The sequence below is a fragment of the Trachurus japonicus genome, chromosome 12, assembly GCF_045865225.1.
Source record: "Trachurus japonicus isolate A0001 chromosome 12, Traja_1.0".
Lineage (NCBI taxonomy): Eukaryota > Metazoa > Chordata > Actinopteri > Carangiformes > Carangidae > Trachurus > Trachurus japonicus.
In genome coordinates, this window is record NC_140918.1 from 25,668,978 (window position 1) to 25,690,826 (window position 21,849).

General features: G+C 39.9%; 2 protein-coding genes across 6 annotated transcripts; both read left to right on the plus strand.

Annotated features, from left to right (window-relative positions):
- LOC146977606 (uncharacterized) lies at window positions 1-2,777 on the plus strand. The gene is made up of 4 exons (XM_085792446.1): window positions 1-557; window positions 683-883; window positions 1,051-1,161; window positions 2,457-2,777. Exons 1-4 carry the CDS (start codon window positions 252-254, stop codon window positions 2,511-2,513), a joined length of 675 nt encoding a protein of 224 aa, XP_085648572.1. The 5' UTR covers window positions 1-251; the 3' UTR covers window positions 2,514-2,777.
- Window positions 2,778-6,347: 3,570 nt separating this feature from the next.
- Window positions 6,348-21,385, plus strand: pip5k1ba (phosphatidylinositol-4-phosphate 5-kinase, type I, beta a). Of its 5 annotated transcripts, none has more exons than XM_085793956.1 (15): window positions 6,348-6,559; window positions 8,961-9,005; window positions 9,088-9,159; window positions 9,999-10,129; window positions 10,812-10,929; window positions 11,068-11,220; window positions 12,433-12,729; window positions 14,799-14,983; window positions 15,685-15,765; window positions 16,334-16,382; window positions 16,509-16,593; window positions 16,673-16,813; window positions 16,912-16,999; window positions 18,079-18,175; window positions 20,355-21,385. In XM_085793956.1, the coding sequence occupies exons 3-15, from the start codon at window positions 9,088-9,090 to the stop codon at window positions 20,355-20,357; spliced, it is 1,500 nt and encodes a 499-aa protein (XP_085650082.1). In that variant the 5' UTR covers window positions 6,348-6,559; window positions 8,961-9,005; the 3' UTR covers window positions 20,358-21,385. The 5 variants fall into 5 exon arrangements, with proteins under 5 accessions (XP_085650082.1, XP_085650083.1, XP_085650078.1 ...); XM_085793955.1 differs by adding an exon at window positions 6,748-6,868 and having other exon boundaries at window positions 6,457-6,559; window positions 16,334-16,593; window positions 20,355-21,085; XM_085793957.1 differs by lacking the exon at window positions 18,079-18,175.
- The last annotated feature ends 464 nt before the right edge of the window (window positions 21,386-21,849 follow it).

Sequence of the window (21,849 nt, forward strand, 5' to 3'; positions counted from 1 at the left end):
ATACGTCAGTCTGGGAACTGCCCCCTTGTCTCCGTCTGCCTCTCCTCCCTCTCCTCATCCCTCTATCCTTCACCATTCTGAGCCCCAGGGAACATCTGAGACACATCAGGACACTTGAAGTGGACTCATCTCTATACGACTTACGAGCATTCAAGCGGCCACCGCATACCGATCTGGTATGTGATCGAATCTGGTTACTTGGGCTCCCGAGGTTTAGGATCTGGATCTTAAGACCCAAGACTTTCCACCTGATGAAATCCTGGAGTACGAGGATGAGCCGAGTGCTGCAGCTGTCCATTTTGCTGGTGGGATTCTGTCAAATCCACCACGGCCTGTCAACAGAAGAAGTCCCCACATCGCAGGAGTCAGGACAGGTTCCCGTGTCCCAGCTGAGGATGCTCTCGCTGGGACTGGCTCACCTGCTGCAGGGGGTGGAGAGGAACGCCGAGCAGCTGAAGCAGCAGGGGGAGCAGGTGGCAGCTGAGCTGGATGGAGCTACCAGGGGTCTGGAGAGCCTTCATAAGAAGAGTTTACAGGCAGGACGGACCAACAGGCAGGTGAGGAAAACTTTAAAAGTACACCTTTCAGAACCAATCAGCAAAAGAATAGTCTAAAAGATTATTTTAAGATGTCTGGAAAACACCAGAGAGGACATTAGGTAACATATTGTGCTGTCCTACAGGTGAGGAGTGACCTGCAGATACTGAGTGCCCGGGGAGACAGGCTGTGGGCGGCAGTCAAAGAGCTGCAGAAGGGACTGGAGGATCTGGGGACGGAGCAGACCACCATGCAGCAGCGGATGAACCAGATCCTCCAAAGAGTGAAGAGCCTGACGAAGAGCTGGTCAGGAGGTCAGACTCAGCTCGGTGTCGGCTTCATGAAGGTGAGAGAAAACAAATCCCATGCCTTCCTCAAACTTTTGTTCAAGTGAATCCTGTAGTGTTAAGATGGTAAATAAGATCAGTGGATTCTGTTGTTATTGTCGTAGAAGCATGTTTGTCAGTGTCAGATTTCATAGTGTTTGTCCTTGATGTATTTGTCGTGTCGTAGGTTATAATGAATAAACAGGCCCAGCAGCTTGCCACTCTGACCTCAGTGGTTTCAGCCCAGGACAGACTGATCGACAGACGCCTGCAGCGCATTCAACATCTGGAGAAACAGGTTAGTGTCTTGTGTCTTATTCTATACGGCACTTAATCCAAAAGGGAAACAAGGTCAAAGAAAAACTCTGTGAGAAGTGAGGAGTTTCACATTGAACTGACTGTTATTGTCAGCAGAGGTATTGGTCGTAGTCAGTGGTGGACAGTTCGTGCACTTTAGTGCTGTAAGTATATTTTCTCTGTATTGAGTATTATTTCTTTTGGAAGCTCAAGTTTTAGGGTTAGGGTTAACTCCACTGTATTTATTCATCCTCACTTTGAAACAGAGCATTTAGTCAGTGGGATTAATTTTCTTTTATTTTGAAAATATGATGGAATCATACTTTTACAAATATTCAGTTTAGATGAAGATTCCCTTCATCTAAACTTCAAGAGACAGAAACATGAAAACAACATATTGTTAGGTCTTTTGGTTTTACAGTAAGTCAGTGACTCGTTAAGGTGTTTTTACGTCATTAAGTTATGTACAAACACAGTGGAACAGCTACATGTGTTGACAAAAATATACAAGAATACTTAAGTGTTTTTAAAACCAACCACTCCAGTAAAAAATGAAAAAAAAAAATGCCTGAGCCTATTGAAGCAGTATCTGACCAAGAGTATCTACACTGTCACTCAAGTGTGTGTGTGTGTGTGTGTGTGTGTGTGTGTGTGTGTGTGTCTGTCTGTCTGTCTGTCTGTCTGTCTGTCTGTCTGTCTGTCTGTCTGTCTGTCTGTCTGTCTGTCTGTCTGTCTGTCTGTCTGTCTGTCTACTGGACAAGCACACAACCTCAACTTGCTTAAATTTGTATGAATTCTGGTCCAATCTCTTTGTAGTCCATGTTAGAAAACAAAAAAATCAAAAGCAGTTGAATTTGTCATTTCATGAATTAGAGGAAGTAATTACTGTTTAATTCATTGTTTAAAGTTTTAATTCTAGTATTTCTAATAGTTTTTATGTTGAAAAGTTAGAAGGTAAAAGTTTGCCATGACTTCTACAGCACAGTTGTTTCAGAGTCAGGGGACACAGAATGGAGTCAGACGTTAACACTGAACACAGTGAACAAAACCCTAGGCCATGAAATGATCAAAAGAGCACTTTAATTAGTATTATAGATCACAGTCAGTCAGAGAGTTTAATTTTCTGCTCAGTTTACTTTTTGTTATACTTCAAAATGAACCCAGTCAGTGTGCATCTTTAAATTATGAAATAAAGTTCCTTCTTTTCAGTTCCGTTCACTGATAACAAGTGTGCTCAGGACGCTCCAGCATGAGTATTTTCTGACCGGTCTATGTGTGTGTGTGTGTGTGTTTTAGGTGTCTGACAGCGACCTAGCAGCACTGAGGGCGGATTCTGACTCCAACTGTGTCTGATGAGCACAGCTGCAACAACACACACACACAGACACTCAAAACAAGTTCACTCACAAGCAGCAGTGAAGATGAGTTTGTACAGACGACAAAGCCTGGACCACTGCCAGTTAAGTTCAGATAAATAGATATTTGGGTGACTTTCTAACATGACCTGTCGCGTGCAAAGAAAGAGAAAAGTGTTACAGTGAGAACTATTGTGACTACTATCATGTGTCCTGTCCTCAGTGAGATACGGCTCTGCTTATAAAGGGTTCCAAAATAAAACTCTCCTGGACTTGACTCATGTTGTGGCTCTGACTTCCACAATATTGTGGTTGACAATGGTGGTGAAATAGTAGTTTGCCCATACACACCCAAATTAACAGACACACACTGAAGGCAGCAAAACCTTTAGAGTTATTGTGTAAAAATGAATGATCAAACAGAGTTATAAGTCAGAATTCAAACCTGCAATATTTCATTCTTTCATAAAGAGTGAAAATTGTAAAAATGCCTGGTAATTTGAAAATTAAGACCGTGGAATAGTCTTATATAACATCACAAAAGCAAAAAAAAAAAACTTCTCCAGTCCTTCAATTGTTCTTAAGTCTACATAATATGACATGACATAAAGGTAACTCTTAACCGTTACTACTATACCAGCAATCTAAATGTAACTTAAAGGAAAGTTACTTGTGTATTTCAAACATAAATGCAATTCAAGCTACGTTGCATAATATAGGCTAGTACGAAATATGAAGGACAGTGGTGTGCACGGGGAGTGGGTTGAAAAACATGTGCTATAGTGTCCTCTTCAGTGGTGAGGACGTGCTATATGTGCCCTTTTTTCTTTTCGCCCCTGCCCTTCAAAAAGTCTGTTCACACCACTGATGAAGGACAAGGCCTACATGGAAATTAAATGAACACTTTAGGAAAAAGAGTAAAAAAAATACAACATCTAAGTGGAATATAGTGCCTTTTAAGGTTCAGTCAAAGGCAGGAAGCCACTCTGGCAGCCATTATATCAGCAGGCTGATCCATTTGATTTTCTTCTCACCCATCACCACTATCAAATTAACATTTTATTGCTTTGGAGTTTGACCAAAAAAAAACACGGTTCATGAAATTCCCATTAGCTTCATTTGTTCTTCCTGTTTAATGCTAATTAGCAACTAGCATGCTATTATGCTAACATATGATGCTAAAAGTCAATATGCTGGAGACCCTAGTCTGAATTCAAAGGATGTCAGGTTGGGCAAGTCATACAGAAAGTATCCTGTATACAGCTTTGTGCTGCTAAGAAGCTGCCTTCCTGTGTGAACAGTTAGCAGGCCACCATCAGATGACCTCAGAGGGCTCATACAGCAAAAGACAGTCAGATATAGGCCTACTACTCTGATGTCATCATAACACACACTACCCAGTGTTTTGCTCACTTTGCTTCTGAATAGCTCTTGTGTATTTTTCCTTCTCTGCCTATTGAACTGCTATCACCTGCCCCTGCTAATCAGCAAACTGCTCCACCAGTTGTTGTTGTTGTTGTTGTTGTTAGGAATAAAAGCTACAAACCCAAGAGCCATGGACTTACATAATGTTAAATGCTTACATTCCTTAACCACTGAGGCTCGTCACGCAGTTTTGAGCCATACTGAGGGGTACAACCAGGAACCCTGATGGTGTCAAATCCTAAAGCGGCAGCTCTGTAACTCCACAGCTGTGTCACAGCCAAATGTGGCAAAGGTTGTGTGCTGAATCTTGGAGGACTGGGCTGATATCTGATGGCCTCAAATCAGTGTCTTGCACCGTCTTGCAGGCAGTCTGTCCCCTCTGGTGTTCCCAAACAAACCTCCAACAACTTGAACTCTGGCCCACATAGAGGACTAACGACAAAGACCTGCGCAGGGAAAAAAAAAAAAAAGAGGAACAAAGACAAAGTGAGGGTGAAACACAGAGAAACGTGTTCAAGAGTGTATAATAAGGTGACAATAGCATTTGCAGAAAAAAAGAAAAAGGAAGTTAAAGAACAAAATGAGGGAAGAAAAACAACATGGAAATGTGAACTTACATGAAGGTAACAGGAACATGGCGCAGAGCAGCTCAGATTATTACAGCTCATTAACATACAGTGGTGTAAGTTTACAGTAAGACAGTAGGTGTGTCAGAGCTGCAATAGCACCGCCTAGAGGTCTGAGTGATACACTGATGTTTAATTCTCAGTCATTTTCTTCTTCTTCAGTGTTCTATTATTTTTGCTTGTTTTGAGTCTAACAGCTACATCTGATGACTGACACTTCATTAACAAAATAAAGATCAGAATCTATCAGGTTTTAGTAGAGATAGTTACTGTCCTACTATACTGAACTATAAACCAACAATAACCAACCAGGTATCCTATGTCACAGATGTGTGGTTTAGCTGACACCGATAGCATTTTTGGCATCTGGGTTTATTGGTCAGCATGTCATGGTTTCACACTGTGGCTTCTCATCATGTTTTTTTTGTTTTTTTTTACTTCACTGCTTCATTTTTGCTTTCACAGTACAGCCAGCACTGCAACAGCCATTAACAGTTCACTCTGTGATAGCCTACTAATCGTTAGTTTCAAACATTCATAGCCAAAGGTTTTGCAATGACGATGATTTGCTGCATGAATAAGATTAAACATAGTAAGCTGGTAACACATAGCCTGTGAATGAGCCAGTGATGGTGAAGCGCGAATGAAACAGCGTCGGGGACTCTGGTTGATGTGCTCTATTCAAGTTAAACTGAGGTGAACAGAGAGAGTAGGTAAGACAGAGTGAGAGAGAGAGACAGAAGATGAATGATCGACAGACAGAAACAAAGAAAAGGGGGAAAGGGATGTTGATGATGGTGGTGGAGTGGCTGACTGTTGAACAGCAGCTTTGATCATAAAATTAATAATTAAGTTTCTATAAGCCTGACAGCTGGTAAGTTTAACAAAAACAGACAGACAGGCAGGTTTAAACATTGTCTCATGTCAGTGAAGAGTAACTGGGCTGAAAAAGGCAAATGTGTGATGTATGATTAAACTGCTGTACAGTAGTACAAGTCCTGCATTCATAATCTCACCAAGGCCTCTGTAACATATGATCATATATGACAGTACTGGCTTCAATACAAACATATTGATGTGAAGCTATTTATTTAAACTATATACACTTTAGTTCACCAGTTCACAACCTCAAGGACTCCGTAATTATTTCCTTTGCGAAGGGTTTTGTGAAGGTTTATAGTTTGGAAGGGAAATCTCAGTTAGACACACTGTTTTTTCTGTATGGAGTCACAATCCAAACAGGTTGTGAACCACTGATTTAATCTGTAACAAAATGTTGTACTCCATGTTGGTATTATATGATGTTTTCATGTTTAAGATTTATTAGCTGTCAGGTCAATGTGATTTGTGCTGTGCATATTTACTGAAGTACCATAAAGTAGTAGAGTGAATGTTGGTAGTTATTATTACACCACTGCTGGGTCAGGTCCAGGGAACTGATGATGTCATTTCCTCTCTCCCTCTGTCGCCTCATTTCCTACCATCTACGGTAGTCTAAATTACTGTACTACTGTACTACTACCCTAACCCTGTATAAAGATATAAACTCCCTTTCAAAATCAACAGTTGTAAAAGCATATTCTGCTCATCATTATCATCTTGACGATAAACCATATAACACCATAAAGGCGTTGAAATAAAACAACATAACAAAAACAAAATGAAAAACCAAGTAAAATGTAATGGTCTAAGTTGTCCAGTAGACCATGAATCATGTGCAATACAACTGTACCTCAGCCTGACTTATAGGTGCCATGGAATAATACAACAGGTAGGCGGAGAGACAGAGACCTACACAGACAGACAGAGAGAGAGAGAGAGAGAGAGGGAGGGAGGAAGTGGTGAGGATGCTCTCCAGTCGTTGCAGCACTTCATCTCATCTCACCACAGCCAGTCAGTCTGCCAGAGAGTGTCTATCACACAGCATCTGCCTGTCATCGCCGTCCCACCGGGCTCCATTCACCACCATCTGTGAACGACCATGTGTGTTCAGGTAAGAGGTCCTGCTGAGCGTTGTTGCCCCCTGCTCCTTCTTACACTACTGTATGTGACTGAGAGGAGGATGGAGTCTGTGTCCGTGTCTCTGCACCGGCTGCTTGTTTGTCACTGTTTATCTGCCGTTGTGAGGAGTAACAGTTGCTGTCACGTAACCTCTGGGCCATTTTCGTATGTGTCGCTCAGGGGGAAGAGGAGCTCGGTGATAGCATCTGAAGAGGAAATCAGCTCCACTTCCCTTCACTTCAGTCAGAGAGAGAAAGTAAAATGTCGGCAGTGAGCTGGATGGGGCTCTCATCGTTTACATGTATGCAAAGAAGTAGCCGCAGCGTGCTTGCTGTGTGAGAGTGTGCATGTTTATGTAACTCAGTCTCAAGTAGGCTACACACTGTTGTACTGAATATGTCTCTAAAGTTAATGGAGCCCTATGATCCGGCCTTACAGTGAATCCTACTGAACCCATCCTGACTCTATTATGTTCACTTTATGTTGTGTTTCAGAGGTGTTACCTTTGCTTGTGTTGACTTTTATTATACTGAGAGGCGCTTCTAATGTTTTTTCTGGTGTATCCCATTGACAGTGTTACTATATTAAGAGTATACTGTATTAAAATGAAAGACTGTGGTCTCCACTGAGACTGGATGGAAGTAAAAGTAAAATTTCTAAACAGGGATGGCAATCTTAGCATTTTGCTTGGTCCTCCACTTTGGTCCACATTAGATATGTATTTGGTGGATTGCTGTGTTCACAGTCACACATTCACGGTGCTGGTCAGTTTGGTGATCACCTGACCTTTCATTTTTGTACCACCAGCAAAAGTTCTGACTGGTGACATGTCTTCAAATTGTGTAGAAACATCTACAGTCCTTAGATGTTGTGTTCAGTGACCTTGCACCACAATGAGGTCTACATCTGTGGTTTCAAGTTTCACATCTCAATAATGAGCATCCTCATTCTGATCGCAGCCTCCAGTCCTGAAGACCCTGCTCAGTATTTCAACCTATTGCATTACTATGTTCAGCAGCAGAGAAAACTCTGACTGTTTACATTTACTGTATCATTAATCTGATTTCTCATTAGTTCCACTGATCAGTAGTTAAAATTAATTCCTTTCAAGTGCTGAATGGAAAGCCGTGAATCTAATCTCTTTAAATACGCACAACACAAACTTGTGTATTTACAAAATACTTAATCCAACATGTTCTTGCCCACGTTGTTCTGTTATGTCACTCAGTGTGTTTTCAATAAGTGCTGCAGAGGAGACCTGAAATAACCCGATGAAGACTCTGTGTAATTAACCCTGTTCATTACTCAGACCACTAATCACTAAATCTTGAATAAGAACAATCTTTAACAAGTTCCCTGATCTCTTGAGCCCCTGATTCAAACAAACGTTCTCCATGAGTCAGACCACAAGACCACATCCTGAGGCAGTGCTTAAAATAAACAGGGGGCTCGTCTGGTGAGATACGTGCTTAATGTTGCAGGTTCACTCAAGACACTAAATGTTTTTTTCCAAAATATATATATATTTTTTTTTTTTCTACAGGCCATAATAATTAAGAATACCCAGAGGTGCAGGCAAGAATAGCAACGGCTTAGAGCCCCAGGCTGCTGACAAAATTCACTCCATAGTAATGTTTCATAATGTCTTTTTAAGTTTAAGTCCAAAGCTGCTCAGGATGGGGCTTTTTGTGTCGATGAGCAAATGGCCTTATAATGTGGGCTATTTGATAAACATTAAAATGTAAGTTATTTAACTTTCATTTAAATTCTTATTGTTCTTGAATATGAATATTGAAATGATGATGTTTTTAAAAATATATATATAACAGACACAGAAACTAATTCAGTTGTTTTTCTGATTAATTCACCAGAATGCTGCTTTACCACAATTAAAATACCACAAATACTCCTCAGTGAGTTATTTGTTGTTTCTGTGTTGGTCAGCATGTTGGTCATCACTGTGTCCCTTTTGGGAGCTGAGGGCCACATGTGTGTGAGAAAGCAGTGAGTTTCGTCTGTGTGCTGTTATAAAACAGGGGGATTTGGTACGTAATGGTTTTCCAATCCGTCTTAATTGGGATCAAAGGTTTTTGTTATGAGAGATTCTGGAGTTAAAGACTCACACAAACACGGGAGGTCCCTCAGACATTAGCAGCACCCCAGACAGACAGGTCTGCACATTATACAGGTCTGTACCTTACAGGGAGTAGAGATAGACAAACTGTTGAAGTTTTCTTCACTCGCTTCGATTGCTTTTAGCCCTGAGGAACATTAGTCATTTGTATAATCAGTCATGGTTGTAATTTTGTGATTTCTTACCAGCTGTGTTTGCATTGACATTCATGCAAATGCCACACACTGTGTAACTCCTCTTTCCTCTAACCCATCTGCAGGAGCAGTGTACCTGAAAGATGCAGTTTCGGTAAAGCCCATCCAAGGTAAATCACTGCGTCAGATCACTGGAAAAAAGGAACTCATGCGTCTGAGCTTCCGTCTAATCAAGTTCTCTTTGTCCAAAAGATGTCAACTACCACCACCGACCTTGTAGGAGGAGGAACCAAAACCTCCAAACCGTCAAAGGATAATAAAAAGGTAAGTGGATGTTACTATTTATCATCAAATCATTTTCAAACCTCAAACATCCTCTGTTTGCAGTTGATTAAACTGGACTTCCTAGTGGTCACCGCATATTTCATATCAACTGTATCTTACCATTAGTTTTAGTTTGGATATTCTAATGTGGGTCTTTTATTAGTTTTTTCCACCCAGGGTGTTTAATTCAGTAATCCAATGCTTTGTTTTCCTGGTGCTAAAAAAAAATCTGTTTGGGGACGCTTGGGTCATAAAGGACAATGGAAAATCAGTGAAATCCAGTCTAATCCAAGTTAGAGCAACACTGGAACTGCAAAAACATATTTGCTAATGTTGTTGATTGTCGTTGTTTTTGCTGCCAGCTAAAGATTCCAGCACATTTCTTTTTTCAGCTTGAAGTTTTACACTTCATCCAGTCAGTTGATTTATATTTATACTACTGTGCATTTAACGAGCCAACATGCAGGATCATACTTGTCTGAGTTAAAAAAGACCCAAAATGAGGAAGAAATGCTATTAAAAGTTTGCATACTTCCTCCACCACAAATGTTCTGTTTGTTGTGTCTGTGAAGTGATGCATGAGCTAAATGCTAATGCTATCATTCAAACATACTCAAATGCTAACACTTACACAATGATGTTCACCAGATAATATATAATTTGGGTGTAGCATTTGCATTGATTGTAAGAAGTGCTAAATGGTTGAGCTGGATCTGATAAAACTGCTCTTTCCATCATGAACCCAAACATTAGCAGACTGAAATTTTGACATGAATGGGCGGCAAATATTTTTTTCTATAATGAATGTGTTCTTTCTTTTTCTCTGTTTTGTTTGTTAGCCCACGGCAGCCACCCTGAGAGGAGCCATCCAGCTGGGCATCGGTTACGCTGTGGGAAACCTCAGCTCCAAACCGGACAGAGATGTTCTCATGCAGGACTTCTCTGTGGTGGAGAGCGTCTTTCTGCCAAGGTACACACTCATTTCAATATAAGTTTTATTTTTTCATTCAAAGTGTGCTCCGGATTAAGAATCTTAAAGGCTTTGTTTGCCCAAATTACAAAAAAGATGTAGGCTTTAACCCAAACACCCTAAAATGCACTGTAGTAATTTATTTTTCCTCACTGAGCTATCAAAAATGAATTTTAAGAAAGTCAACAACAACCAGCAGACATCACAAAGCATATTTTGTGCAATTTCAGGAGGAGTTGACTCTCAGATTGACCTCGATTTAGTCTCTACTGTCCATCCAAAACACACAAGTAAATGAGCAATTGTTCAGGGCGTTATGGAAACTGTTCCAGCCCATCAAAGAGCAAACAATATAAACTTTATACAAGTTTAATGTTCGATTTTCTGTAGTTCGACAAAGGAAGTCACTTTAGGAAGTGTACAACTTGAATATTTCCTGTTTATCAAACCACACATTGCTGCAATAGGCATTTTTGATCAGACATTTTGACACAAAAACTAGCAACATTAGTGATAGATCTGTTAAGCAGGGAAACAACATTAACGCAGCTAAATGGAATTCAGCCCACATTCATTTCTATTATTTATAATTTTGTAGCTTTTCCTTCTATGACATGCATCACTATTGTGACATTATATCTTGATTTACACAATAATTTGTTTACATTCATATATTCTCAAGTGACGGCAGCAACCTGACCCCAGCACATCACTACCCAGACTTCCGGCTGAAGACGTACGCCCCGCTGGCCTTCCGCTACTTCAGAGAGCTGTTCGGCATCAAACCAGACGACTATCTGGTGAGTTCAGGGACTCTCAGACACACGTCACATGCATCCATACCATCACTCTGTCAGCACAATTCAGCTCAGTGCGGGGAAATGTTTCCTCGTGGTTAAACAGCAAAACTGAAAGTGTCACATCATTGTGAATTTCAGTACTCCATCTGCAACGAGCCTCTGATCGAGCTGTCCAACCCCGGCGCCAGCAGCTCCTGGTTCTACCTCACCAGCGACGATGAGTTCATCATCAAGACCGTGCAGCACAAAGAGGCAGAGTTCCTGCAGAAGCTGCTGCCCGGTTACTACATGGTGAGCTCAGCTGTTTCCACCAACACGCACTCTCTTCTCAAAAGCACCAAGGCCGATATTTATCAATGTGCTACAAGTACGTGACTTAAAAATGCTCCGTGTGAAGTTCATGTTCAGTATCAGTATCACCACCACACACTGTGCTGAATGTTTGTGGTTCTCTATAAATTGCAGATGTTGTGCATAGTTTACATCCTTGTTTACTTATTTGTGGTCTCTGTTGAGATGACTGTGTGTTACTGTGGTCAGTTGACCAAAGACCTATCTATTTTCATTTGGTGGTAGTTGAGTGCCTTTTTTGATTAACTTCCAGCAAAAAACAGTTTTTGTTTTTTTAGCACACATACGTATGTGTTTGTGTATTTATCAGACGTGTGATAATCATCATCATCGTGTCCAGTGTATACTGAGAAACATCAGGCTGTGTCATCATATCTTATATCTGAGAACATATTCACATGTTGGGTTACTTGAGGGTATTAAGTCTCCCTGCAAGTTCATCTTGTTCTTCATAAATCCTCATCCTGTAAAGCAGTGGTTCCCAAACGGTGTGCCGCGGGACACTGGTGTGCCGTGAGGCAAGTCCAGGTGTGCCGTGGGATTTTGTGACAACCATACATTATTATTGCAATATACAACTACACAAAAAAATAATTATTTTTAATTTACTATCAGTACTTTGTATGCGCTCATTTCATAATACAGAGGCAAACTCTATACCTAAAAACAATTCTTAAAAAAAAAAATCCTCAGAGAGAACCCCATATTTCGCACGTGTTTCAATGCTGATCAATCTGTAGGACCATGGACGGTTATTGTGACCTGTATGGTTTAAATGGTTGTATTGCTGCTTTGATGAAGCCTAATTTGATAAAGTTTCAAATTAATCTTTGAAATATTTTGTTAATAAATATGATTTTGTGAGTAATGTAGCCTTTTCTTTGTCACATTTTATTTGGCATTATTAAATAATTATGCACATTTACAGATATTTTACATGATATAAGTGATAACACGTGTTATGAAGGCTATTTTGAACAATAGGTGTGCCTTGAGATTTTTACTTGTCCTTTGGTGTGCCTTGGCCACAAAAGGTTTGGGAACCACTGCTGTAAAGAATCCAAAGAATCAGGTTTCTCTTGATTTCATGTGAAGCATCTCTCTGTGTTTGATACTTTATTACTAAATAAAAACCATTTGTCCTTGTTGTAGAACCTGAACCAGAACCCGAGGACGTTGCTGCCCAAGTTCTACGGCCTGTACTGCATCCAGTGCGCCGGGATCACCATCCGCGTGGTGGTGATGAACAACGTGCTGCCGCGAGCCATGAAGATGCACTACAAGTACGACCTGAAGGGCTCGTCCTACAAACGCCGCGCCTCGCGCAAAGAGCGTGGCAAGTCCTCTCCCACCTTCAAAGACCTGGACTTCCAGGAGATGCACGAGGGCCTGCACTTTGACTCGGACACCTACAGCGCCCTGATGAAGACTCTGCAGAGGGACTGTCGGGTGTGTTGACTGAAAGATCTTACATCTATTAACATGGCCGTGATGTTGGTGTTCTGGGTTGTATGAAGCATTTCCAACATGTGGACCACTTGAACATGTTGCTAGTCTTTATCTAAATAAGGCTGAATACACAGAGTCTCCACAGTGGCAAATCACAATTTCCAAAGTAAGAAAAGTGAACAGATTTTAGGTTTTAAGCAGAGTTAAAAAATATATGTCATAACTGGAAAGGTCATTTGAACATCATAACTTCCCTATTTATTTCACAAGCAAAGTCCTAATAGATATTTAAATTTATACTGCTGCCACAACCAAACTCCATGTGGCTGATGATCAGGATGATTTTTAGAGTTTTTAGTAACACTTTACAATTAAGCATTAGTTAAGCATTAAATAATGAACACATCATTTATAACACATGGATACTCTCATTAGTATTCAGTTTATAAACACAGTTAAAAAAGTTTTACTCATCATTGATAAGCACTAACTGTATTTATAAACTATCATGCATTATAAATGAAGAATTCAGTATTTATTAATGCTTAACTAATGCTTAATAGTGTGTACCTATTATAAAGTCTTACTGTACCGAGTTTTTATTCATTAGTAACTCAAAATAGCAACTTTGTCCAGAGGATAGTACCAATCACCCAGATAGGAGCCATTACAAAGGTGCAGCATAGTCGCGTTAAAAGGAATTCCATGGCACCAAAATTCAACAATACTAAAATAAGTACAGATTACCAACATAGCTACTAAAATGAGCCAAGCATTTGCTGCAGAGACGTGGCTTCCTTTTTATGTTGAACATTATCTATTCTGATCCCACATATGAATACAATTCTTTTAGCCACTAAGAGAAGGAGGGAGGGTCTTCACTGCTTCAATTTAGTAATTAACTTACGGCTACAGCACTAAGGCCACTCACAGAGGTTTAAATCTTTCTCCATCCCAACCTGAACTGAACCACGCGGCTCCACCCCTCGAATGACTTTATGCAACCATGACAAACTCCCCTTCGTTCAGGCTGGAGCATGTTATGATGATCTCATTAATGGCTGCCTGTTATTTCATTAATGTGAAACAATAGAGGCCACTTGATGGAGGATTAACCCCCAGCATAGCGAAGCACCTGACTGGTGTAATCGGGCTGAGCAGCTGGACTCGGCAGCACAGCACAGAGAGGCCTGTCTGTGTGTAATGTGCTCTTATCAGGGCTCGGTATGTGACCTCAGTAAGTGTGTTATGTAACACAATGGAAAGTAAAGGCCTCTTTGTTTACAGGAGCTACTTCAGGATATCAGAGCCTTTGTCGGAGGGATTGTACTGTACATTTGGTTTGCAGATCCAGGTTTAGTCCCTTTGACTGGAATCTGTTGTTGTTGGCGGGAGAGGTCATTTTACAGCCTGACTAAGCAAAGTTAATTGTAGATTTCTGAAGAGAAGAAAAGTGCATTGATGTGTTATTTGACCTTATAAATTTCATGTTTTATTACAGTACATTCATTCAGATGCCCCTGAATTATAACTAATATCTATGGGTAAATGAGTTAGAAAAATACTTACCAACAGTGGTGTGCACAGAGGGGGGGCAGGGGGAGGCGCCCCCCCTTGTGGCCCAATTGTTGAAAAACACTTGCAAAAGTGCCCTCTTGGGAGCCAAAATGTGTGCGAAAGTGCCCTCTTCAGTGGCGAGGACGCGATGTGCCTTTTTTTTCTTTTCGCCACTGCCCTTCAAAAAGTCTGTGCATGCCACTGCTTACAGAATGACATAATACCCCCAAACCATGACCATTAGAGAACATTTACTCCCATAGAGAAGTTTTCTTTTGTCTTGTACTGCATTGCATGGAGGTCAGAGGTCATAGTTGCAAAGCTGTGTCCTGAGCCTGTACTGAACCAGCTACAGCGAGAAGTCTCACTGTGCCAGTATGATTTACAACCTCCAAATGAGCACAGGGCATTATCTTCCTGTATATCACTTTAACATCCCTTCCTTTTTCAATTAATCCTTCACTTTAATTGCTTCCCATAGTTATTTACATCCAGTTTCTGCCTCTCACCAGGTCCTAGAGAGCTTTAAGATCATGGACTACAGTCTCCTGCTGGGGATCCATGTGTCGGACAGGAAGCCCCTGGGCAGAGGAAGTCGATGTGACAGCAGGAAAGGACAGAAAGTCCTCTACTCCACCGCCCTCGAGTCCATCCAGGGGAGTGTGAAGGACCCTGAACCAGTGGCTGATGACGACACGTGAGAAAACCTCCCTTTCCATCTCTGTGAAGATGATCCCTCTGTTTGCTGTTTGTGTGGCATATAATGTAGATAGACAGTTCTCAACATCTCACTTGGTAGCTTTAGTTTACATCTTCTTGGCTAAAAATAAGAGTCAGCCGAACTTTTCTTCAGCATGTTTTGTTCCACAACAACTCTCAGATCTGTTTACTTTTTCCTTCTGTGTGTTTCTCTTATTTCTCATGTCGTGCGCTTGCTTTTATTGAGTCTCTTCCTCTAGTCTCTCTAGAGAGACTTCTTCTTTTCCATTTGAAAGTTTGCACAAAAGAGCAACAAGTGCAAAGTATAAAATAAACCTCCACCTTCTCACTCCTACACAGTAAGAAATACTCAACGTCTTATTTGTGTAGCAGTGATCTGACCTCAGCTGTTTATACAGGTACATGTGTGGTATGGTTTACCACCACGTATGCTAATCCTGGCTTATAACTGAAATGTGTTTGTTGTTTGGCCCATATTAAATGTCAAGACTATTTTAATGTACAGTAACTGTTACATCTACAAACTATTTGGGGCTATGCACGCTGCTGCTCACTGTATTTCTCTACTGATGTTGTTTCGAACATTTAAAACCTTAATAAGTAAAGTTGACAAGTCTGTGTTAATAAAACAGTCAAATTCATTCAACCTGTTTTTTTGTTTGTTTGGTTTTTTTTCAGATTGGGTGGGATTCCTGCCAAACATAAAGATGAGAGCCTGCTCATCTTTTTAGGAATCATCGACATCCTTCAGTCCTACAGGTAAGCATGCACACACACGCACACACACTGAGATCAAAAATTAGAGTTTCGGGTTATGTCTGCAATCACTCACTTATTCACTATTTCCTGCACAAAGTCTATGGAGCGCTATGTAAAGGACTATAAATCAGCACAATGAAAGAAACACTACACTAATTTAGAGTTGGACTGTATTTCACAAAGCTTCTTTAATTAGCTTTTTAGATTTTACTTAAAATGTGGAAAAATAAAATCTTCTTTAGACTTCAGATGTTCTTTGTCACCTGATTACATAGACTGTCAGGTAACACTTTATACAGTAATACATCCACACTATTAAGCATTAAATACTGAATGCATCATTTATAACACATGAATACTCATTAGTATGTAGTTTATAAACACAGTTAAAAATGTTTTACTCATCGATAAGCACTAACTTTATTTATAAACTATATACTAATGAGTATCCATGCATTGTAAATGAAGAATTCTGTATTTATTAATGCTTAACTAATGCTTAATAGTGTGTACTTATTATAAAGTGTTACCAACTGTCATTAAAGATTGTACATATTGATATTTGCAGGTTCATTAAGAAGGTGGAGCACTCTTGGAAAGCTCTTGTACATGATGGGGTATGTAACTTCACTATCTTGATGTCTGTAGTCTCTTATAGTATGTCCAACTACACAAATATGCAGCTGTATAGGTGTATGCATGTGTATATGTGTGTTTGTCTAACAGTTTTCTCTGCTTTTCAGGACACAGTGTCAGTTCACAGGCCCAGTTTTTATGCCGACAGATTTCTGAAGTTCATGAGCTCAACCGTGTTCAAAAAGATTCATCGTAAGTTGTTTCACCGCTCGACTCCTGTATTCTGATCAGTGAGGTTTTTATTTTAACACTGTCTTTCTTTGTCTCTCAGCTTTAAGAGGAGCATCTTCAAAGAGGAAGAGGGGTTCCCTCTACGCTCTAAAGTCGGCCTCTCAGGAGTTTCTGTCTCCACAGAAGGAGGAGAAGAAGGAGGAGAAGAAAGCTCAGAGCATGGACAACCTGGATGGAAACTGTAAGCCTGAATGACTTTTAAGATTCTATTTTTGGGGATTTCTTTGTTTCTTTGTCTTTGATGTGTTACAGTGATTAATGAACTTGTTGTTCCAACAGTTTACAGTTCCTCCAAACAACCAGATCTTCTTCCAAGGACTGCCGTTTCTTTTGAGTCCACAAGAAATGAAGAGGATCTAGAAAACAGGTAATGTGTGTGTGCAGCTCTCAGATCTAAGCCGAGCATCTATCTAAGCGAACTATTGCAGGATTTATAACATTCAGGCAGAGTTCCCAAAAGTCTAAGGTGCTTACTTGGGAAAAGGTTTAGAACACATAAAGACAAATCCAAAAAGACTGGAACCAAAACTCACAAAGGCTGGAGCACAGTTTTGGAGAAAGAAGATGAACTAGCACAGAGAGAAAGGACCCCAGAGATCAACACCAGTGTTTGTCCTTTAGGTCTAAACCCTGAACCCTCACAGACTAGCTGACATGACCGAGTGCAAGAGGCTCAGCAGCACTTTGTTATATATATCACGTTGCTGTCACAACGCCAAAACGTGCTGTGTACAACTGTGGGTTTAGGACTTTTGATTTTGCATTTTCTTTATTTCCTCTCTTTACTCCCTGTTTGCAAACAAAAAAAGTAACATTGGATAAGAGATGATGAAAGCAGATTTGGAACTCATCATCATGCCATCACAGTGGACTTTATGGATTTAAAGTGGGACAGGCCTAAACCCTTGTGGACTTAGCGGGAAGGCGCCTCGAAGTCTGTGGGTCTGAACATTGGGACTGGGCCTAAAAACACTGGGCGAGGGGACACAATGAGACACAGGTGCAACAACTCAGGGGTGGGGCAGAGGGCAGACAATCCCAGGGGCGGGAAACACACAAAGGCAGGAAGAAGGGATCTGAGAGGAGGGGAAAAGGTGAGTGGCCCAAAAATAAAACAGGAAATGGTCAGCGAAGCAGAGATATTATGCACAGAGATGTGGGGACATGTGCAAATAGTGTTTTGTCTTCCTGAGAACTGACTTCTTGCGGCTGCGTGACTTGTCTCTAAAGAGGAAGTGCTGCTTTTACATCAGCGCTGTAGATCTTGTTAGGGAGGGGGTCAGGGTGGAGGTTATTGCATAAAAGGCAGTCTGTCGAACTTGGAAACTAAATTGAGTGAATACACTCAAAATTTGAGACACAAGCTGAAACCATTTGATGTACTCAAATACATCACAGGACTTTTTACTAGTATATTTTATATTTACTAGTATTTCTATGTTGCAGTGAGGACCGACGAGCCTCCAGTTCAACTATCGCTCTGGACGATCCTCTGCCGTCCCTCAGCAGAAGCCAATCAGAGTCTGAACTGGACGTCTACTTGGTATGAAGTAAATCATACCAAAACAATCTGCAAAAAAAAAAAAAAAAAATCAGTTATAAGGTCTAAAAGGATGAGGCTGGTGTTACCCTGTATTTATCTTTCTTTTTTATCAGCAACACTTGCAAAATAACCAACAAAACAAAGTAATCTTCCATATTTTACTGCTTTTATCTGACTTTTACACTTTGTGGCTCTCAGTCCCAAGAAAAGTATGAAATATGCCCAGCCTTATTCTTTACAGTCCAATTGATCTGTAACCATTAATTTATAGATTCATTCAGTATTAACAACGCCATAATTTCCGCCAAAACTGCAATATGGTTAGTTAGTTAAATAATATTAACATGAAACCGTAATGTGTTTACAAAGACTGATGATGATAATGATCATTAAGACTATAACAACTCTTTAATTTAACTCTAACAATTTAAAGTGTCAAACACTGTGGCAATGATTTACGTGGAAAACAAACAAGCAGAAACACAATGTGGCAGCATATCTCTCCTTAAAAAACCTTCAATTGAACTACTCAGTCAACAAATAGCTATTGAGACCATAAAAAAATATTTTTTGAAGGGTTAAAAAAAAACAGTTTGCTTTCTTCAACCCTCTCTTTTGGGAATGTCAGACATTTTGGTAAATACACTGTGCCTGTTAAATTAACTTAGCTGAGCCAAGGGTAGTTTAGCACAAGACTGGATTCAGTGGGAAACAGATAACCAGACTACCCAAGCTTAAATAAATCCAGCTACCAGCAGTTGTATAGACCCCTGTTTGTCAACTTACTATGTGTTTAGTCTGTACTACAACCGAATGTTGTACAGTAAAATCATGGTCATAAGCCTCAGGAGGTTAACACGCCAGGTCAAGAAGCACATAACAACTTAACATTTTTGGGCAGCTTAAACAACAGTATATGACTTATGTAACTAGGAGAAAACTTTAGAGGTTAGTTGTTTCCCTTCTCGCCATCTTTATGCTAAGCTTCCTACTGTGATATAACATTACGTAGCTACATACTCAAGAGCAGTTAAATACTGTTTGCTCAACTGAGTTTATGACTAAAATTAAGTGATATAAATAATGATAGTGTACATTAGCTACAGGAGGCGATAACATTGCTAATGAGGAATTTATTCAATCTTCACCAAAGTATAAAGTCATAATCCTCCATTTCCATCACTTTCACATGTGAGCATATAGGCCTATAGGCTGCTCTGATGTATCTGATGGTTGGTCAACCCGTTCAAACTTTTCTGACACAATTCATCAACTCCATTCTCATTACTGCTGTAATCAGGTCAGACCATAAACTCAGGGGGTCACTGGTTGTCTCTGCATATTCAGCCTCACCCAGTCGACCCAGTTGGAGTTAATCATTGGTGTCCTTGGCTCCTAGAGGCCCCTTCTGTCCTGTGATGTGCACACTGTATGATGCAGCTATGTCCTGCACTTCTCTGTCAGACCTTACTGTACATGTGAGTCAGGCTGAGAAACCTCCATGAGTTCCCTTTTCTACAGAAGTTCTCTTACATAAGCACAAAATCCTTATTCGGGCTTATACGAAGCCGTTCTTCAGCTCACATTAAGCAGTCCTACTCTTTAGGAAGCCTCCCGACGTCACAGTTAATCTAATCTCAAAGCCTCTGACAGAAAACAGTGGGATTCATAAACTATAGTGACATTAAAAAGTAAGATCTAGGCCTTGAATTTATCTGCCAGCCTCCATTTGTCTCCTCAGCAGCCTTTTTTTTTGTTTTACCTGTTAGCTCCCATAGATGATCACCATGTTCCCAGTGGTTTTTAATCTTTAGCCACTAAATAATCAAGTCGTGACTGTCAGTAAGACAGCGGTGTCCTTAACTTGATTGAATTGATTAATGTAAAGGATCCTGAATATTTGCCTTGATAATTTGTGGAAAGAAAAAAAAAGTGATCTTGTCCTTTAAATTACACAACAATAAAATGCCAACAAAACCTATTTCTATAGAGACAGAAAATATATAAAATAATAAAAATGGTGCATGTGAAGCATTATGTAAACATTAAAATCCTGTAAAGATGTAATGCCTCATAGATGGATTATGAGACAATGGTCTGATTGATTTCAACTGTTTACACCCTTTTGTTGACCTTTGTTACCTAAAATGGAAAAAGTAATCTATTCTCTGTTTCCTAGTGAGGGGAAATGAGTGATGAAGTCTTCTCCAGCCACCTGGACTTCTGCAGACCCACTGCATCGAGACATCAAGACCTCACCACAGCGTAAATGTGACTCAAACTATGGGCAGTAACATGTTGATGTCAGTTTCTCCACAGTGAGCCTCACTCTGTGCCTCTGGCTTTCCCCTGGAAGTCAAACTAAATGTGCCAAAATACGTCAGTAACAGATGAGGAAACAGTCAACTGAAACACATAAACAGTGTGTGTTTGTGTGTGTGAGGTCACTGAACCCCTGTGTTAATATAAAACACTAGATTGCTGCCCATGCTGCTAACAAACAAATTGAGTTTCGGAGTGTCCTCTCCTCTTGGACGTCTGATTTTCAGTAAAAATGTTCAAATTTCTCAGTGGCTGGATCCCTGAGGAAATAAATTTATGTCTTACGTCTTGTTACCTAATCTGTTAATCTGTTACTTTACTGTTGTTTTTAAATCATATGTATATATATAAATATACATAACACCAGACAAACTTTGAAAAACCCATGTCTAAGTGGTTTTTAAAATCCCACTTTGCATAAAACAATAATATATTTATAGTAAGAGTTAAATCTCTTATTGTATTCTGATTAGAATACACAAAACCTGCTGCCGCCCAACTAGAAATATTTGTCCAGTTCACATCGCCATCACCATCATTTCTTTCATGGTACGATGCCATACTATAGCATGTAAGTTGATAAATGCCAAGCTGAAAAAAGAAAAAAAAAGCTACAATCATGTGTTCAATTCTTGACTTTTCACGGATTCTTATGTCGTTTCTCTAGAGAATGTACATTTGTCTTTATTGGGACTGAAACTGTTATAAACATCTGTAAACTCTGAATCTTTCTGGTAAATAACGACCACCCTGTCCACTGTCTTCTTTTTGTCCATGTGCCTTAAAAATGACAAATTGTGTGCTTTGATGTGATTATAGGCCTACAACTGTACTATAGCAATATGTTTAACTTGTATCTATGAAATAAAATAATATTTAATGTCAAAATGACCCTTATATCCTTTCTTGAAAATTATGAGTATTATTATCATAATCTACAGTATACTTAAATAAATAAAAACATATATGGTAAGTGTAATGTAAGTGAAAAAAGAAATGGTTATAGTAGGTTATGATAACCAACATGCTCTGTTTTTAATTATCTAGATGATTAAGTAAATGATTAATAGAAGTGGTAAAGGTCATAGGATGTGGAGAAAGTATTTCGAGGCAGAAGGCCCACATTTTTTGTGCGAGACGTGTCCACATCAGTTGTTGTATTTTATATAGACACAAGGGGGCACAGCAATGATACTGTCATACTCTGCATTAGGAGGTTACAGTGAGTTTTGTCTTGAGTGCCCTGTTCTCATTATTAAAGGATTATTAATTTTTTTTTTGCTGGTGAGTTTACAGAGTGATTGCACCATCTCTCTGGATAATATCAACATTTATGAATGTATTTTGGGCAT